Source organism: Malurus melanocephalus, unplaced genomic scaffold (assembly GCF_030028575.1).
Source record: "Malurus melanocephalus ecotype Western Australia unplaced genomic scaffold, MMel_1.1 scaffold_83, whole genome shotgun sequence".
NCBI classification, from domain to species: domain Eukaryota; kingdom Metazoa; phylum Chordata; class Aves; order Passeriformes; family Maluridae; genus Malurus; species Malurus melanocephalus.
In genome coordinates this window covers 688,971-707,713 of record NW_026623315.1, presented here as the reverse complement: position 1 = coordinate 707,713, position 18,743 = coordinate 688,971, and the positions used below count along the sequence as shown (strand labels likewise).

At 43.5% G+C, this 18,743-nt stretch overlaps 2 protein-coding genes and 1 non-coding gene across 3 annotated transcripts in view; 1 reads left to right on the top strand and 2 right to left on the bottom strand.

Moving 5' to 3' along the window:
* Positions 1-12,088, bottom strand: part of SACM1L (SAC1 like phosphatidylinositide phosphatase) — a 29,868-nt gene extending 17,780 nt beyond the window's left edge. Inside the window, exons 1-3 of the mRNA XM_057367702.1 lie at positions 11,906-12,088; positions 2,950-3,047; positions 1,377-1,451 (exon numbers count right to left, since the gene is read on the bottom strand). Of these exons, the coding sequence (XP_057223685.1) occupies positions 1,377-1,451; positions 2,950-3,047; positions 11,906-11,964 (232 nt within the window). The 5' untranslated portion in view covers positions 11,965-12,088. The remainder of the gene's footprint in view (positions 1-1,376; positions 1,452-2,949; positions 3,048-11,905) is intronic.
* Positions 12,089-12,230: 142 nt separating this feature from the next.
* Positions 12,231-12,303, top strand: TRNAR-ACG (transfer RNA arginine (anticodon ACG)). The gene has a single exon. It is a non-coding gene; the product is annotated as a tRNA-Arg (tRNA).
* Positions 12,304-15,001: 2,698 nt separating this feature from the next.
* The window catches only part of LIMD1 (LIM domain containing 1), a 30,788-nt gene continuing 27,046 nt past the window's right edge, over positions 15,002-18,743 (bottom strand). Inside the window, exon 8 of the mRNA XM_057367700.1 lies at positions 15,002-18,395. Within this exon, the coding sequence (XP_057223683.1) occupies positions 18,258-18,395 (138 nt within the window). The 3' untranslated portion in view covers positions 15,002-18,257. The remainder of the gene's footprint in view (positions 18,396-18,743) is intronic.

Genomic DNA, 18,743 nt, shown 5'->3' with positions numbered 1-18,743 from the left:
CCCACCCCATAATCGTGGACCATTCACTCAGAGCAATTATTTTACACTTGTTGGCAAACACAACACACCTTTATTTCTAAGCCTATCATACTTCCGAGTCATCTTGCTTTTGAAGAAAAAGTTTACTTTTAATACTGCAATAGGCAAAGAATATTTACCTTTGTTAATGATGCTGCATTGCTACATACAGGCCAGTTTTACAGTTAACAGCAGTGAACTTCYTTCTAACACTTAGCTAAACATTTACTTTAACTGATAACATCTTTACTTTGACAGCTGTATACYAATACTCAGTGCAAAGCTGTGGAGGGTAGAATGAAAAATACCAAGCTTTTAAGAGTCTTACATATTCTATTTTATTTAATATTCGGTCACATAAACAGAAGTCATTACCAGGCCTGTAAGTGGTGAAAATTCCCCTTTGGGGCAGTTCAGTTTCAAAACAGTCAGTGCCCATCAAGTCCTGAGGACACACATATCCATTACATTGCTCTTACTCTGCAAGAACCAGAACTCTTTAGAATATGGGCATAGAAAGTTGAGCAGTTTTAAGATCCTGTCAGAAGTCACTGCATCCAACACAATGATCCTTTGCCTCGGTTGGGAATACTGCAGTGAGTGATCTTTAATCCTTAGTACATATAGAGATTTTATTCAGTATGTGTGCTGCTTATTACCTCACTTTTCTGACTACTTCAGTCACCAACATCTACAAAAAGGACTGCTGGAGCAGCAATGCTTACTTTTCCAAAAGCTTACCCTTCACGCATCAGGTTTATTTATGGCAGTGGCTGCTTAGATCTGACCATAGAGACACTTAGAAAAACTGGTCACCTTATTCTTACTTTACCCAAAAACTCCCTAAACTCAGAATTGTTCCAGTCTGCCTTTTCCACACTGGATTTTCTTCGTATTTGTAGGGCAGTYGCAACACAGTCACTACTTGAACAGCTGCATCTACTTGTCTATTACCCTGTCACTCTCAGCTATTTTGTGTATCATGATTATTGATTTAAAGTCAAGCTTCACAACCCAACACTTGACTGTTGCATCAAATCCTGTAGCTAAGATTAAAACATTTACAAAGAATAAGTAGATGAGTTTCTTTGCACTCATTTGAAATGCACTCCTTAAAACTCAAACAACTGCCAGTTAACCCTATCTTTAGAGCACCTCCTGGTTTAAGAGTTACACAAACATTCATGATAAAGTAGATTTGGATGCCTCCATCTTCTAGAAGCTACAAGGAAAGCCTGTCATACTGATGCAAGTGCAACCTCAGATAATTGCAACTATTTCTTGCTAAGCCTTTAAAGCTTCTTTAGCAATCTTTTTTGTCGAAGTATTTTTGAAGAGCACAGTTCTTTTCTTCTTACCTGCCACCAATCGGATTGTTCCCAAAATACCAAATATAGGCCTTGTAACAGCTGAAGGGGGAACATCTTTTTTAACTGAAAAGCAAAAGAAAAGAACATCAGAATTTCAGACTGCTTCTTTCATGACTGCATTAGAATGCTGTTAAAACTAGGCTTCTCCAACATTCAGGGTCAAATCAAGTTTTGCTACAGTGTTACGTATAAGAAACAAAGAAGCAGAAKTTCAATGCCTGATGGAGGTTGGGAAGAGGATATGGAATGCTAATCCAATTTCTAACCGATTTCTCATGTTTAGTCAAAGTAGTCATTCAAGCTCATTTACAGGACAGTAGAGCAAACAGATTTCTTAATGAATTGTCCTGCCAGCTTCTAGAAGCTTTGTTTTGAAGCTATCATGATATAAAGGACAACCAAACCACAAGTGCCTGTGCCTCCCAGGTCTGTTTGCTTTTTCTGAGCCTTCTCAGAAGACCTAGGCTATCCTTGCAAAGCTACCAACAGCAGCGTAGATGTGGCAMGGGACACAGCATTCCACACAACATACCAAGAGATCCAGAAAGCATCCAAACGTAAATTAGACATCTTAGCATGTATAAGTTTCATTTATCTACATTTCTAAAACAACATAAAGGATATTAGAGAAATCTAAGGAAGCCCAAAATATCCCCCAGAAAAAGGTATTTTCCCAGAACTCAGAAAACTGAGAAAGATAACMTTGAATCTTCCTCTGCTTTAAACACCTTGCAGGTTCACCTGATAAAACACCAGCAGTGAGAGAGATGTAAACTAACAGTCTTGGGATAATTATTTCTACAGCTTTGAAGAAAGTGTAATAAAATACTACAACACCAAAAGTATCAGTGGGATAGGCACACTGCTCTTACATGAAGTATACAYGAAGCCTAATAGAAAAGAGAATGACTGCTTCTACATTACTATTACTGCAGCATTTCTGTCTGTAAACCAAACTCCTGAAGTATCAAAAGGGAAGTTGCCCACKGCCTTCATTTCACTATTATTTAATCCAAGTTCTTTGTCACAATCTTAAAAAATGCAACTAAAATTTTCAAGACATCAACATGCTTAAGACTRCTCACACTGACATTTGAAGCCAGATTTGCAATACAGAACAAAATTTACAGTAAGGGTTTTTTATTGTTGCTATTTCTAGAGGCTTTAAGAAAAGTCAGGTTTCAGTTTTATACAAAAACCAGCACTGGGACAATTTAGAAAGGCTGCAGAATCCCAGGGTTCAATCCTTTCCCTGTTTGATCTTGAACTAGCACCAACCCCAACAAGCTGGATGAGTCCGTTTCCCCTCTTGTGATGGACATCTTGCCAAAAAACAGGCAAGCACTGTATCACCCTGGTCACCCACAGCACCAATCYCACAGCAAAAAGGCATTTGAAATAAAGCTCTACAGAACACAATCCAAAGCACTGTTTTAAATGGTAACTAAAATTTTTTAAAAAAATGTCAGTATCATTTCAGTAAGGTTCTGAAGATCTTCTTGGACTCCTAGAGCAAAACAGACAAAAAGGACAGAGAAGACTGTATTGGGAAGAGAGTTACCCGTAAGAGTGACTTCTGTGGAGACTCTATCAATAGCAAGCACATCATCTGCTCCATCATCACAGGCTTCCACGTAGAACTTCTCTGGCGTTATGTGCCTTTAGGAGAATAGAGAGGAAAAAGGAATCCGTTTAGTAAAACTTACTTTGAGTTTGTTTATTCTTCACCACCTGAAGATAGAGCAATCAATTTTACACTTATTTCAGCTGYGAAACAACAAAATTCTCACTGGATTGCTTCCCAACAGCCACTAATGTTGACAATGTGGGGGGAAAAGACAAGAAAAAAAAACAAGTCCAGCTCATCAGTTGTTGCAAAATTCACAGGCTGTTTAATAATCTTAATCCKTTTTTATTATTGTAAGGTGAAGACATGAAAGTGAATTTGTGTACACAGTGGTCCACTCTAATTCCTGTAAGCTTGAACCATATCTGATAAGCCAAAACCCAACACAAAATCAGAAATTTTTAAACCAAAAACTTCTTAACAGGTCAGATCACATTCCTAATGCAAGTCTAATAAACATAAAAGTAAGAAATTATAGACACCTGTTTCCTATTAGTGTTGTAAGTATTGCAAGAATCCACTGGAAACAACACAGTAGAAATGTAAAACTTCAAGTTGCACACTGATTATTGAAACAGTGTCTCAACACTACCATTTCCCAGACTTGTTAGCCAGGTCTACACAACACACATCTTAGAACATCCTCCCCATGAGACAGCAGTGACTTCCTGTTCAGACTTCACTGCCATCTTTCCCTTCCTTCCCCAGATAAAACCAGCACAAAATCCAAATGCASTACAATGCAAGTCATAAACAGTTTTTAGAAGCGTTCCTTAAAAACACACCCATTGAGATATTTGCAAGAAGACAGACGTTACACTGTGCATCAAGTTATGCAGTTACAGGAGAGTTATGCAGAAATTACTTGTTGCAGTACACAGGAAATGCCCAGCAAAAAACAAAACACTCCAAACACTCTTAAACTAGTGTTCTTGACTCTCACAGTGATTTTTCTTTTTCTTTAAAGCTTGACAAGACATGGGGTCAGAGTTTTAAAATTCTTGCTCTGGTTAACAGGATAGGTATTTTTAGGCTCCTTCTCCCTAAATAGATCTTGCATTTCTACACATCTTGTATTTTTTTTAATCCTTCAGAAAGCCAAATTAGAATTCTAATTTAGATCAGAGGAGTCTGATTGCCAGGTTTTGGTAGTAGCATGCTGAAGGACTGGCTTCTGTGAGAAGCTGCTGRAAGCTTCTGTGTCTGACAGAGCCAATGCCAGCCAGCTCCAAGATGGACCCACTGCTGGCCAAGGTCCAGGCCATCAATGATGGCAGCAGCACCTTTGGGATAATGTATTTAGGAAGGGGGGAAAGCACAGCACAACAACAGCAGCAGGAGAGACAAGTGAGAACATGTGACAGAAACAACTCTGCAGACACCAAGGTCAGTGCATAAAGAGGGGCAGCAGGAGCCCCAGGAGCTGGAGCAGAGGTTCCCCTGCAGCCCGTGGTGAAGAGCACAGTGAGGCAAGGCTGCCTCTCTGCAGCCCAAGGCAGAGCAGAAATCCACCTGCAGCCCTTGGAGGGCCACAACAGAGCAGGGTGATGCTGGTTAGAACAYGGTCCTGACAACACCAAGGCTGTGGGTTTGGTCCCCATATGGGCCATTCACTGAACAGCTGAACTTGATGATGATTCCAACCCAGAATATTCTGTGATTCTGTGAGGCTGTGACCCCATGGGAAGCCTGTTCTGGAACAGGCTCCAGGCAGGACTTATGACCCTGCTGGGAAACCATGCTGGARCAGTCTGCTCCTGAAGGATTGCACCCTGTAGAAGGGACCCATGGTAGAACAGCTCATGAAGAACTGCAATCTGTGGGAAGGACTCACTCAGCAGAAGTTTGTGGAGAATTGTCTCTGGGAGAGGGATCCCATACTGGAGCAGGGGAAGGAGTCCTTCCACTGGGGAAGCAGGAACAGAGACAAAGGGTGGTGAACTGACCACGAACTCCATTCACAGTCTCCCTGTGTTGCTGGGGGAGAAGAAGGAGGTGGAAAAAATTAGGAGCAGAGTTGAGATGGGGAAGGAGAGAGGGGTGAGGGGAAGGTGTTAAGATTTGGCTTTATTTCTCATTATCCTACCCCAACCTTATTGTTAATAATGAACTAATTTTCCCAAGTTGTCTCTGGTTTGCCAATGATGGTAACTGCTAAGTAATTGCTTTCCCTGCCCTTATCTTGACCCAAGARTCTTTTATTTTCTCTCCCCTATGCAGGTGAGGAGGGGAGTGATGAGTGGGCACCCAGAATCAACTCACCACAGAGTCCTTAAAAACAGGTCTAGAAGACCCCACTTTCCATCCACTTAAAACAGGGCCAACTTCAAAGTTTATTCAACTCCTAAGTCAAATCCTGCTTCTTAGGGTGTGTTTTGACTCTCCTGAAGAGTGGTGATTTCACAACCTCACTGGGAAATTAGAGGAAAGCCAGAGGAGAGCAAATACTGAACTGAAAAAATCCACCAAACAACATAACACAACCAACTGTAAATTAATAGTTATGTGTTCTTCAGATAATTTAACTTCATTACAGGAAAGTTAGTCTATGGCTTCTAAAACGGGGAATGTATCTACAGTATTTCCTTTGCAAATCAGCATTTTAAAATCTTTCACATAYACATATTAAATCCTCTRTCTTTAAAARCAAAAACATCAGAGTAAGAAATACWAAMATGCAGTTTGCTGAATGCTGAAGCCTTAAAACACCTACTTTGYTTTCATTGCTTCTRTTTTTGATGRAGKGCACGTGTGCACCCCCAGCTCTTTWGGGGAGYCTACAGCAATAATGGGAGCAGTTTTCAAGGCAAAAAGCACACAAGCTTACACAGATAGAACAGGAGAAAGACAAGCTTAAAGACATCTACAAACCTTCAGTTTGTTAATATAAAAGGAAAACAGGATATACTCTTTAAGATGCAGTCAGAAACCTATTGATGGTTGGCAGGAGGCAACACTAGGCATTTTTTTTCCTCAAAAGAAAGCTGCAGCTACTTAGCTTCTGTTGGTTTAGTTGAATGCTCATCTTTCTCTGGGATGTCAGTTGACACACAAGATTCCAGCTTAAGAAAAAAAAACTGGGAAGAGACTCTAAGAAGTCTAATATGGGACCTGTTGTGCCATTACCACAGATACTCAGATGAGTAAGAGTATCTCAAGCAAAATAAATTGAAATAAATACGTTAACCTATCTGGCTGTAAACAGTCTCCAGACAAACTGTGGAGAACCATAGCTTCAGTTTTTGAATACTCTGTATGAAGAGCACAACACAAACAAGACATCTACACTGACTGTACAGAGCACAAAAGCATTTGCATCCATGATTAGTATTTTTAAAAGCTACTCTTTACATTATAAAGTGCAACATGGCCATGACACTACTACAGTCTCGGCATGGAGATTCACACGCATATTGGTTAAAGCCTGTTTATACCAACTGAAAAGAAGCTTACAAATGTCAAATAATTGTCACATAAACAAATGTTTCCTTTACCATCCACAAGAATAACAATTTCTCCCTGAAGAACAAGAAGTCTTTTATTCTCAACATCCCCAAACTGAAAAGAAAACAGAGAGAATTAAAGCTGCCACTGCAAATCATGCTTGGTGTCTCAATGTGTGTCATGTGCCCTGTTTTGCTAGATCAGATCCCAGCATTTYTCAAATCCCAGACCACATTATCTCCTGCCACTATCACTGCCCTTTTAACAATTTTATCACCTTTATCTCCTCTTCTACAATGCATGTAGTTTAAGTAAAGCTAGTAATTCATGTTTCATGTTCATTCAAAGTCCTCCTTCCCATGGTCCTCTCCAGGATCAAATCTGGTGACAAAAGCACCATGGTGAACACAATACAACTCATCCCTGTTTTCAGTTCAAYGGACCAAAAAGGCTTCAGCAGCTTRCAGCACTCTGGAACAGAACTATTGTTGACTCTTTTGGATGTCTAGAGAGGGGGCAAAAGGAAATCAGGTTAACAACCTACAARGTTGACAGAACTTAAGCAAATACTACACTGTTGGGATCACCTTTAAAAGCTACCTTAAATACAACTGTGCAACACAAATTAGAAAGCCTAAAGCTCTGCAAGATATTAAATCTATGCTTCAGAAGAAGTGGGATAATTAGTGCTCTTCAAAATTTTCAACAGAAAGATGATTCACTTAGTSCTTAATTCATTTGTGCAAGAAGTTCAATGTTTCCTAAAATAAATATGGTTGAGGAAGGGGCCAAGACTCAAAGCAGTTTCAGCCCAAGTGCTGATTTACAACTTTACCAATTACCAGAACTAGGCTAGTAGGCTCATTCTCACTTRGATAACCTTTTCTGTCGTAAAATCRCTATAGTCAAGATGATYGCCTCTCACTTGTCTTTTAGAAAKGAAGCTGATGAACACKGCATGCAAGAATAGGTTCATCTCCAAACTGTAACACTAGCAAGCCTATATGTCTATCACAAGGTTAGAAAGACAGCACATATGCTAATTTTACTGATCTGAGAAGGAGMTATTAAATGGTGAAGAAGGGATCATTCACGACTAGRAATCTGCAGATTCATTCTATTCTTTTAATGAAATAAAGACAGATGAAAGTCCAAGTTGCCAGTATTATGTCAAAAWTAACAAGGAACACAGTATGTTATAGAGGCCCATAATGTCTGTAGTTACATGTTGAACTGGTTTTCATGCACCAGGCCACATKGTGCTTTTGTATAAACTTTGTATTTGACAGAGGAGCCTGCCTTCTCCTCAGCTACATTGTCACTGCTGTCTAGAACTATTACAAGACATCAAGAATTTTCATCACCAGTATCTTGCTTCCAAATTAACAGCATGACAAATCTTCACAAATTTGAGTCCTTTTAATTTTCCTTTTTTTTTTTAAATAAAGGAAAACTGACCACCATTATAATGAACTATTCCTCAGTGTTGCTAAAGAACTTCTCAGTGTTGCTAAAGGAAATGATAAATACAAATATTTTACATTGATAGTATAACTCACATTACTCAAGAGAAGGAGARGTACTGAAGAACTGCAATCATCAAATTCCCATTTCAAATATTACTGAAGGTAACTTGGATTTCATTTTGATAATCTTTTTCAACTGAAACAGGTGTCTCAACACTATTGAGATTGCTGCCAAGAGATAAAGCAACTCAGCAGATTTCATTCCTACAATTCAAAGTTGCCTACAATTCAAAGTTGTGGTAAAAAAGTACTGATTCCCAATATAACAGAAACATTAAAATATAAAATTAAAAAAAAAAAAAAAATCAAGAAAAGGACAAACCACTGCTTGCTTACATTGAGTATAAAGTCAGACTCATTTACAGTTAATTGAGATAGTATTACTTTTGTGTGTTTGTTGTGAAGTTTCACTTCCTTAGTTATGTTATAAAGCAGCAATGTGTATCATAAGGACAATACACAGTTGCATTCCACATTTTAATTAGGCTGATCGTACAGATAGGAATACTCCTGTGTTCAGACACAGCATGAAAGAGGACCCATCATGCTCTAATGGCCACTAAAGATAGTGCATCACTCAATATCACTTAAACCTTCTAGGCCTCAACAGCCAAACCTTTACTTCAGTAATTGATTATTTCACCATAAATACTTAACATTTCTCTAATGCAGGAAACTCTTTGATGTCAGCCTCTGAACAGTGTAATAAAGCAAGCCAAAAGCACACCCTGTACTGCACAGAAATGCATTTGGTATCTTGAGCACAGCAAACTGGTCTGCAGTGAGATACAGGAAAGATGTTAGTTTATGCAGAGTCCCAACAGTATGTTAAGTAACAGAGCTAACACACTGGTGGTTTCAGCACTCCAGAGATTCCAGATTTTCTAGGTGAGCAGGTGTGCTAATTATATGTCTCCCATAAATATTACTCCTCGAGCAGAAACAGCTCAAGGAATTGGAACATCTCCCATAGAGCAGTAGTTGTTGCRGGGAGAAAAGCCCCAGGATTTAGAAAACACTAATGGAAATACCATTTAAAAACAAAACAGAAAAGGCATGTATTAAAGGTTTAGCTGCATAATGTCTATTTCCAGTGAAGGTTAATTTACACAGTAAATTATTTTCATCTAGAGCGAAAGCCCTGCTCATCCAACATCCCTGAGCTTTATCACRTCAGCCACTTAGATGGAGCAGGAAGAAAAAGATCTGTAGCTGTTCYTTCTGGAAGTGTTATTCTAACCAAAAGGCCCTTTTAGACCTCCCSCAAACACATATGGTGGAAGGCACTGTGTTCAAGTGCAGTAGCTACTAAAGACTGACAAGTACTTTCACAAAGCACGTGAAGCAACATAACAATGTGCAGGGGGCACAGCTAGTGTCACGGACCCACAGGATACTGAGAAGGCTATCAGCAAAATAAGTCTTYATCCAAGCACAAAAAAAAAGGGATTTTAACTGAGCCAAAACAACAGCCAAAATTTTCTCTGTCCTGAAAACAGCTTAGTTTTCATACACTAACTGGACTGTCAACTCCACTAACAGATGTGGATGCAATATTCACAATAGCTGCTTGAATTTCACAGTTTATTCCTGAGGCTACCAGAGGAAGTTAAGTATAGCAGTGACAGAGATGACARCTATGGATAGCAGTATTCAGGTTCAGTTTTCCTCAATAACTGTTGGTGTAACTCAATTAGTCCCATAAACAGCATAAATGCCAGACATCAGCACTTTGACTGGTCTCACCTGAACTTGATCAATGAYACTGGTCAAAGCACAAAGGGTATGAACCACTACTTTTGATAAGGTGGAGGACACAAGAGGTTTGTGTTGAGAGCTGTGGCTGGATGTACAGGATGGGACCCTGCAGAGCACTGCAGTCAGGGAAGCTCTACACAGGGCCACCAGACTACCCAGAAGAGGTACAGCTGCAGAATCTGCCTGTAGCATCTTGAGAACGAGCAGTCAGTTAAAAATCCAAACCTAAACACTGCCATCACTAAATTCCCAAACAGAAGTCTAGACTGGATTTTTCAGAAAAACGTTCTCCTTTGACCTTGACAACCTGGTAGGTTTGACTCAACACCCAAGTTATAGCCCTGCATCTTCAAATGCTTGGTAGAAAATCTGCAGCCATTATCACAACTTAAGTGTAATGACAAGGAAAAAAAAAAAAAAGCTCACTTTTCAGAACACAAAACAATTCGGTTTTCATGTTTATGAAAAAATTCATGTTAAACTACATCTGAGACAGCCTTGTTCTAAAAAGATCAAAGCTTACTTTTAGCCAAGATTAAACTTTGAATGAGAGAATTCTTTACTTGCCTGTATCCAGAAAAGCACTTTTACTTGAAAAAATTCTCACTAAGAACAACTGTGTGCTACAAGTCACACGACTGCTACTCACACAACTCACCTTTGCTTCTCTGCAGGCAAAAAGATCACAAGATCAGCTTAAAGAAAGACAAATACTGTTTAGATGAGAAGGAAAAAAAATTCAAAAGCTTTCTGCCAAGTGAAAAGTCTTGCAGCTATCACTGATGATGTTACTCTTCTGCAATACTCAATTATCTCCAGGGCCTGTGTACCCTCAAATAACTAACCAAAATAACAAGCCCAGTGACTTTGAAACACGTAACAGCATTATGGCAAGCTGTTTATACAGACATCCAAAAGAACTACGTATGTTTGCTCTGAATCCAAAAGATGACTGTCAAGTGAAATTTAACAGAGCATAAAGTACAGTTAAATCAGGCTTAAGAATCAYTTTCAAATACTGCTGCCTGAAAACGGCATCGGTAACTCAATTACGTTGTTTCSAGCTACTTTTTAGAGGTCAAAAGCCTGGGAACGCCCTTAGGACACAAAGATGCTTCACTTTTGGCTTCAGATAGTCATGAAGAGTCTCATGCTCAGAGAAATGTCCTTGGGAGTTTGAACCGGTTGGTGTGAAGATTTATAATGGAGACTCCTCTTGCAGTGTTAACTTTGCACTGCTTTTGGTTATGCAACTTCTGCTGTATTAAAATCAGCAAACAAACAAGTGGCATACACACGTTCAAAGGGTTACWTTCTCCCTTTAAAAAAAWWTTTTTTTTAAATAAAAAAATTACACCAAGTAGTTAGAAGAATTTATTTGTAAAAGTCATAGCCAGCACTGCACAGGAGAGTTCCGAAAGTTCAAAGCCCTCAAAGTTCAGTCACCAACTGGCATCAAAACCATCACACACTACAAAAAAAAAAAAACCATTTGTGTTAAGGGAGGCCGATGGACAAGCACGCCTAGGGAACCTTCTGCTGGCAAGCGGCGCTGCACACACACAGCCTTACACCAATGCCCGAGCCTCCACAGCAGATCCACCTGCAAGCAGCAAGGCAGAATCACAGAATTGCWAGGGTTGGAACRGCTCTCTGGAGATCATCTGGTCCRRCCCYCCTGCCAAGGCAGGATCACCCCAGAGCAGGTGACACAGGAACGCRTCCAGGTGGGTTTGGAACGYCTCCAGARAAGAGACTCCGGAACCAGCAGGCACGGAGCTTCTCACGCTTCAGAGGGACGCCCCACAGGCACTGACCTCCAGGACACGCGGGAGGGAAGCGACACAGACCCGAGAGCCGCCAGCCCGCAGCGCTATCGGATGGACGGCGACAGGGGACCCGTGTCCGCGGCCAAAGTCCTCCCTYCTCCTCCTCCCGCCCTCCCGCACGCAGCCGCCACCTCAGGCCAAGCCCTTCACGGTCACCCGGGGGGCAGGAGAGCCGAGACGGGCAGGAAGGGCAGGCGACAGGCCGGGGGAGGGCAGGGGATAGCAAGGGACGGGCGACCGTCGCCCCACCGGCGGCTCCTCCCTTGCCTTTTCCTCCCCTCCCCATTGGCAGGTGCCAGAGCCGCGACCCCCCAGTCCCAACGGGTCACTCACAGCTTCAGGCTGGCGTAGGCCGCCGCTGCCGTGGTTCCCGCCGGTGCCGCCGTCGCCATCCGTCCCCTCGGGCAGTCCCCGGCCCCGCCGCCGGCTCCGCTCCGACCCGGCCGCTCCCTCCCTGCCCGACTGACGCGTCCCTGGGCCGGAGCGACGGGGCCCCGCTCGGGACAAACCTCCGCGGGCGCGCTGGCCAGCCCAGGGCGGGGTGCCGCCTATGGCGGGAGGGGGTGGGGCGGGGCGGGCTCAGCGGCGCCACCATTGGCTGAGCCGGCGCGCGAGAGTTACAATGAACTGCACGGGGGCAGCATCGCTCTTTCGAGCAGGGCCAGTGGCGCAATGGATAACGCGTCTGACTACGGATCAGAAGATTCTAGGTTCGACTCCTGGCTGGCTCGGCTGCTCCTTTTTTCCCAGCTGCACCCTCTACCTCTTTTTTTCCTCTTGTGCTTCGAGCCGAGGGTGTCGCCTACCTCCCCCCTACTTCTGCACAAGCCTATTGCTGCCATCTCCATGCCCCCAGTGTAGGGGTCTCCAAACCTTCCAGGGTTGGGTGGTGTTACACGACTTCCCACCCTTGGCAGTCCCCCCAACTCGGGGACAGCTGCTGTTCACCAGGGCACCCTTTCTGACCCCTCAGGTCATGGGGTCTGACAAGGAGCAAACCTGGGGCACCTTCCAGATAGTTTTCCAACCAAATACAGCGCTCTGGGTTTCATGCCCCAGGTTTGGGCAGCTTCTTGCCTCAAGGAGTGGGGACTACAATTAGTTATTCCCATTTATTTGCTCCATTTTAGCTGATAGCTCCAAGCTGCTGTGGTGCTGCTGGCCAATATTGTCTTCGGGCGTGACGCATCCTGGTAGCTGACAGCAGTGTCACCATGTGGCTGCCTGACTCCCACAGTCACGGGAACACTACCCAAAACCTTCTAAGGGACCCATCTCCACCAACGCTGCAAAGGAGACACCACGCCGGGATCAGAGCCTGCTCCCACATGTAGCACATCCCTCCCCAGCTTGCTCCTCAGCCTGGGACCTGGGTCTCCCSAGTAGGATGCCAGAGCAAGACAGCCTCCGATGGAATCGCAGTAAATACCAGCTGCCCGTAAAAGACTGGAAATTCCTTTGAACCCCACTGAGATGCTTGTCCCTACCAGTCCCTACTTCAGCCACTGAGGTGGAAGGACAGGAATAAGGAAGAAGTTGGGAAATCATCAGAAGGAATAAGGAAGAAGTTGGGAAACCATCATTTCACAGCGCACCTCCCCCCACTGTTCACTCTCGGCAATGACAATCCCCGTAAATTAAGGACTTGACTCAGAGCATCGTTTATGATACTGTCTTTAATCACCGAATTCACAACAGGCCAGTGGCTTYGTTCTGTTACCGGCCTTCATTCTTTATAAATACTTAACAGCACAGGATAAAAGAGGGYTGTGTTCACAGAAGGCTAAGGTTAGTTACACCAGCACAAATCCTAAAATACTCTCCTGGAGCYGAGCTTTGAAGGAAACATAGAATAATTAGTACCGTTCAGTATTGTTAGCCAGGCTCTAGATTTGCCTTCCAGATCGAAAAAGCCAGAGCCTGGGTGTGTGTGCCTGAGTCCCTGCCTGGCCATGCACCGCAGACCTGCTGCGTGGGGACGAGGGTTGATGCCAGCAGGGCTGGGAACTGCAGCCCTGTCACCCCTCTGCCAGGGCTGCAGGGCATTTCTGCCTTTATAGGATTCTATGCCGTGTATTTGCACGGGGGGACAGTTCCTTTCCATCTCTTGTCATRTCTGAGTGGGCTGCACATGCATATTGCCACGCCAACTTCTGGCTGCCCTAGAAGAAAGCAGGGTAAGGATTTTTATTGCTCAGGAAAGTTTTGCTTCTCCTTAGGAAAAGGATGAGTGAGCAGCTGCAGACTCTACCTGGGCTCATGACAGGAAGATGTCTGCCCAGTCAGCTTCAGTAAACACAGCCAGGRCTACTGCAGCCAGTGAGGAGCAGGACACAGAAATGGCAAAGGAAAACGAATGCACTAGTGCTGTGTGATGATGAGAAATGCAAACCCCTTCCCAGCATCTCCCATAGCCCTTCCCTGCCCGCAGGTACTGACTCCAGGCATATTTCCCAGAGATGAAGCCTGGGTCAACTTGTCCTTATATTCATGCACAGAAAGTTGCTAAAAATGCACCAACAGGCATTTGGCATGGGCACAGAGGTGTGAAAGGCAGGTGTCTCACAGGCAGAACGTGCCGTATGTCCACATGCATAGACACAACTGCATACACCACCCCAAAAGCAAACACATAGCAAGCAGTCAAGACCCATATGGGACTTTTTTTTTTTTAAAAAAAAAAAGATAATGCTTCCTTTGGAAATGCCAGCCAGACCCATACCAGCTCTTGGAAGCCCAGTTTCCATTTCAAGGCTGTCACAGCACACCTGRTTGCTGGTGAAACTCCATTTACAGACTAAGCAGCTACTCACTTTGTAGTAAAAAGATCGACAAAAAGAAAAGTATTTAAACCTTGAAATACTTGGAAAATGTTTGAAAAGCCCCCAAATGAAACTCAGAAACTGAAGAGCCACAGATCTTTTCAAACACTCCTCACCAGAATGTTTGAAATTGCTGTTCCTGTGTTTTAACATCAGGGCAGTTTCCTAAATTGCTTTGATCACAGGTGTTTCTTACCCTTYAAATTACACAAAAATTGCTGCTGCTTCTGTAGCTGGGTCTTTCCCCCGGCTCTTATGCAAAAATCCGTATTTAAATGAGTTTCTGTATTCTAAGCAATAGAAATTTAACAGCATGATCTGAATGAAAAAATCTCTTAAGCTCTAGTCCTGAAAGCAGGCTTCAGGGAATTCACTTGAACAACTATTTGCATGAGAGTTACTCATTAACAGCACAATGGGACTTCCAAGGGTCCCTTAGTCTAAAACCAGTCAGAAGAACTCGCTGGGGGAGGAATCAAGACTAACTTTTCATAGCATGTTTTCATAGCATCTTAGTAAATTAAAASGCAACAAGGTTCACATGAACAGCAAAACCCAACGTGTGTCAGCCAGGAGATAGGTCGAATTTAACATGGGTTTTTTTAAAAATTCTTCTGCAGAGGACACAAAGCCTCACACTTCCAGCTGCAGAGCTGTTTTTCCCTTTGGGGGAGCTGCCTGAAGGCAGGCAGCAAGGGCTGAGGGTCAGGAGGAGAAGTTTCCCCTGTGCAGGATGCCCCTGCATCCCCCCCATGACAGACCCACTGAGCTGGGGACAAACTGGGAAAAATCAACAAGGACTCAGACATTCACAGCCTRGGAGAAATAATACTGAGCTTAAAAAAAATCTGAACTCCCAAAGATAGAAGCAGTGCAAGTTAGCACACATAGGGGTGTAGGGCAGTGCAGTAGATGCTTTAGCTTCAAACCCACAAGCYCACAGGCTCCTTTTTCAACAGCTTCACACTGTCATTTCCAGCTCTTTGTAAATACAGGAAAGGAGAGTGCTGGCATTTAATAATTTATAGGGGACCTCAAAAGTGGAAGTAGGGCAGCCTTCATCTTCCCAGCACTGAGGGATACAGGATGGCTGACAGGAGTAAGAAGACACTGTGTAGGAGCAGAGGCCAGACTTCCTGGTGATGCAAAGAGAGCTCCTGCCAGACAGCTTGCCACTAACTGCCTGCTTGAGGCTTTCCACGAAGGATAATTGTCCTTTTCCCCATCCCCTTCTCTCCTGCTTATTTCGAGGCTGCGGAGAAGGCTGCAAGGGTGAGACAGAGGTTTAAACAGCAGTTTAAATAAAGAAAATACCAGTCCCACTAGTGGTTTCAGATCTTTGCAAAATGAAGGCCAAAAAATGTGCACAAGGGCTTGCTCTAAAAAATCAAGAGGTAGCAAAAGCATGAGCCACAGAGCAGCTGGTCTCTCAGAGACAGGCACAGATGTCCAAGGCTGGTGTTTACAGCTCACTTCCAAAAATCACTTTGATATCTCATTGCYTTTGCTGCCAAAAGCAGCTCAGGGTGGGGAACCACTTGCCCAGGACTACGTGAATTATTTACTAGGGATTGTGAACTGGTGTTATTTTCCACCTCAGTCCCTTCATACAGTCCTAAGATCAGTCACACCCTGAACACCCTCTCCCCRCTCCAGCCTAGCTGTGCTGCAGGACACAAGCTGATGGGATGCATTAGGGTGAGAGCACTATGGGATCTGCCCTGGCTGTTGTTGTCCCCAATCCATCCTGATTGGATGCAGCATTGGTTATATTTTGTGTCGGCTCCCATCCCTTCACTAACCAGCATTTGGAGGCTAAACTTAAGGCTCTAGAGGGGCTCACATATTTGGGGTCAATTTTACCTCCTCTAAAATCACAGGTAAAACTCTCAGAAGATATATTTCACAGTGGTAAAGTGCCCTCCCTTGAGCCTTCAGGTACTGCATCTCCCCAGGAAAAATGGTGCTGCAGAGCCAAGCTACATCAAAGCTCTGGATGGATTCCAGGTAGGACCAGCTTCCAGCCCCAAGCTGCCATCCCCATCCTGAAGAGAAGCAGAAATAGGCAGAGGCACTCAYGGTTGAATGAGGCAGAGGGCTGGAAGGTCATTTGGCACCATGAAACTCCATGCCAAGCCCACCAAGCTCCTGACACTGGAGCAGTTTCACATTTCAGCCATGGCAAGATGATTTATTAGCACAGAGACAGGTAACTTGTAGCAGCTACCTGACACCTGTGCTGCTCCAGATGGGTACACATTGCTGTCTGACTATATCAAGTGAAGTTCAAGCTACATCCATGCTACTGGAAAAGAGGTTTGGTTGAACTGTAATGGGTYCTCAGCATGGGCACATTTTGGGAGTCCCAGTGCCGCTGCTCAGTTAATTTATTGTAGTTTCCTCACTAAAAAGATCTTCAAGAATGCCATCCCATCCTTTGCCAGTCAGAAACAAATGCTAACGTAAGATACATGAGGATTTAACTAGTTTTCCACACAAAATGTCAGGAGTAGTTAAGATCCCCAACTGCATCGGAGGCTTTAAATGAAGAGCTTTTTCTTAAACTAAAGTACCAGTACATGAGGAACTGCACAGCTTTGCCTGCTACAGGACATGCACTGCAGAAACACCTATCATACATGTAGCACACATGGGGGGAGCAGATTTCTTTGACTATAAAGCAGGGAGGGTCAAGAAAAGAAACAATTTTCCTTCCTGCTTTCTCAGCAGAATGGAAASTAAGGCCCAAACTCTCTAACCCCTTGCTCAGATAAACTGTTATTATTCATGGGAGCAAATGTRTTTATGTCAACATACTCATCTGAGTTCAGGCTGTGGAGCTGGGCTCTAAATCCCTGTGCAACAAAGCCTTTGTAACAATCTCGAGTTCGCTCCCCGAGCTCTAAATAAGCACCACTATGAAATGGCTTTATGCTGGGTAAACATGAAAAGGAATAGCAAGGCTGAGGGCTGAGCTGTGAGGACAAACTGGAAAACTCAGGCAACTGTCTGTGTATGGAGAGCTTTTTTCCAAAGCAAACTCTGCAAGCAAGAATGAGGATGGATTTCCCCATGTCCACGCTTTCAGCATCCTGACCTTTCCTTTCCAAATACTGTTCAGACTCTGACACAGCAGAYTGGCCCCTGTATGTAATGCTGACACACAAGCCTGGGCCCCAAGTCACTGCAGTAGCTTAGCCTAGCTTGTTCCAGTTTTTTGTTCTGTTTGAAATGGGATGTCAGCCTGCAGTTGCCAGACAGCATTGCCTGATTTGTGTTTGAAGAGTTGGTACTTTTATAGCCAGACTTGACACTGGAGTTCATGGAATTAACAGAAAGGTCTGAGTGTGCCATTTTGCACAGACCTTTTTCTTTTCCTAAAAAATTAATAAAAGGAGAGAGTGTCTAAAAAACTGGTACTAATAGGTTGATGCCCTTCAGGGAACCTGATGAAATGTGCTTGTCAGGAAACAGTAGACTGACAGGATGCCCCCGGCAGGCAAGGCAGCCTCTGGCTTTTTAATAGTGCATGGCACGATCTGAGTTCATAGGCACGAGAGCAAATTGTGCTTTCACRGAAGAATCTTCCAAAATGAGCCAAGAAGAATCTCCAGGTGGCAGAAAAAGGCACGTAAAAGTAAACTGATCAGTTTAGATAACATGCCACATTCTTGGTCAAGTAGACATGGTGTGATGCAGCTGAAACCCACAAGAATACAAACTTCATAAATCCAGCAATAATCTCTCATATCCTTGTGCAGGAACATTCCTGACTGGCGAAAAACATGCACAGGAAACTGACTGAGGGTGGGGAGAGGGAGATCTTGTCTTCTGTCCTGGCTTTCCAGTGCTGGCTGTGCTAACTAGTAGTGGTGCTGGTAGGCAGCTGCTGGGGTTGTGCCATTCTCTATGTGTTTCAGGTGACAGGAGTGACAAAGCAAATGTTCATCCAGTGGGTAGCAACGATGCCCATCTTCATCGTTCAGCTCCATCCCACAGTCCTGCAAAGAGAGGCCATGCAAATTATTAGAGCTTGTGTTCATCTCCCAGTGGCAATGGGGCTCTGGCCCCCAGGAAGGTGATTTTATGACAAGGACAGAAGACACCCAGCCAACAGCTCCTTCCTAACAGATCCAGCATGTACCATGAGAAGAAAAACATCTGACATAGCATTTTGATGGGCAGCCTTGTACAAATTTGTCTAAAGCAATTTTATTGAATACGTTTTATCTTGTGGTAAGGTGCAACCCTCTGTATTTTAAACATGCTCGTGTCTCCTTACACTCTCAGGTAGGATTCACCTCTTCACATTACAGTTGTACTGATGTGAAATCAGCCTGTGGAGTAAG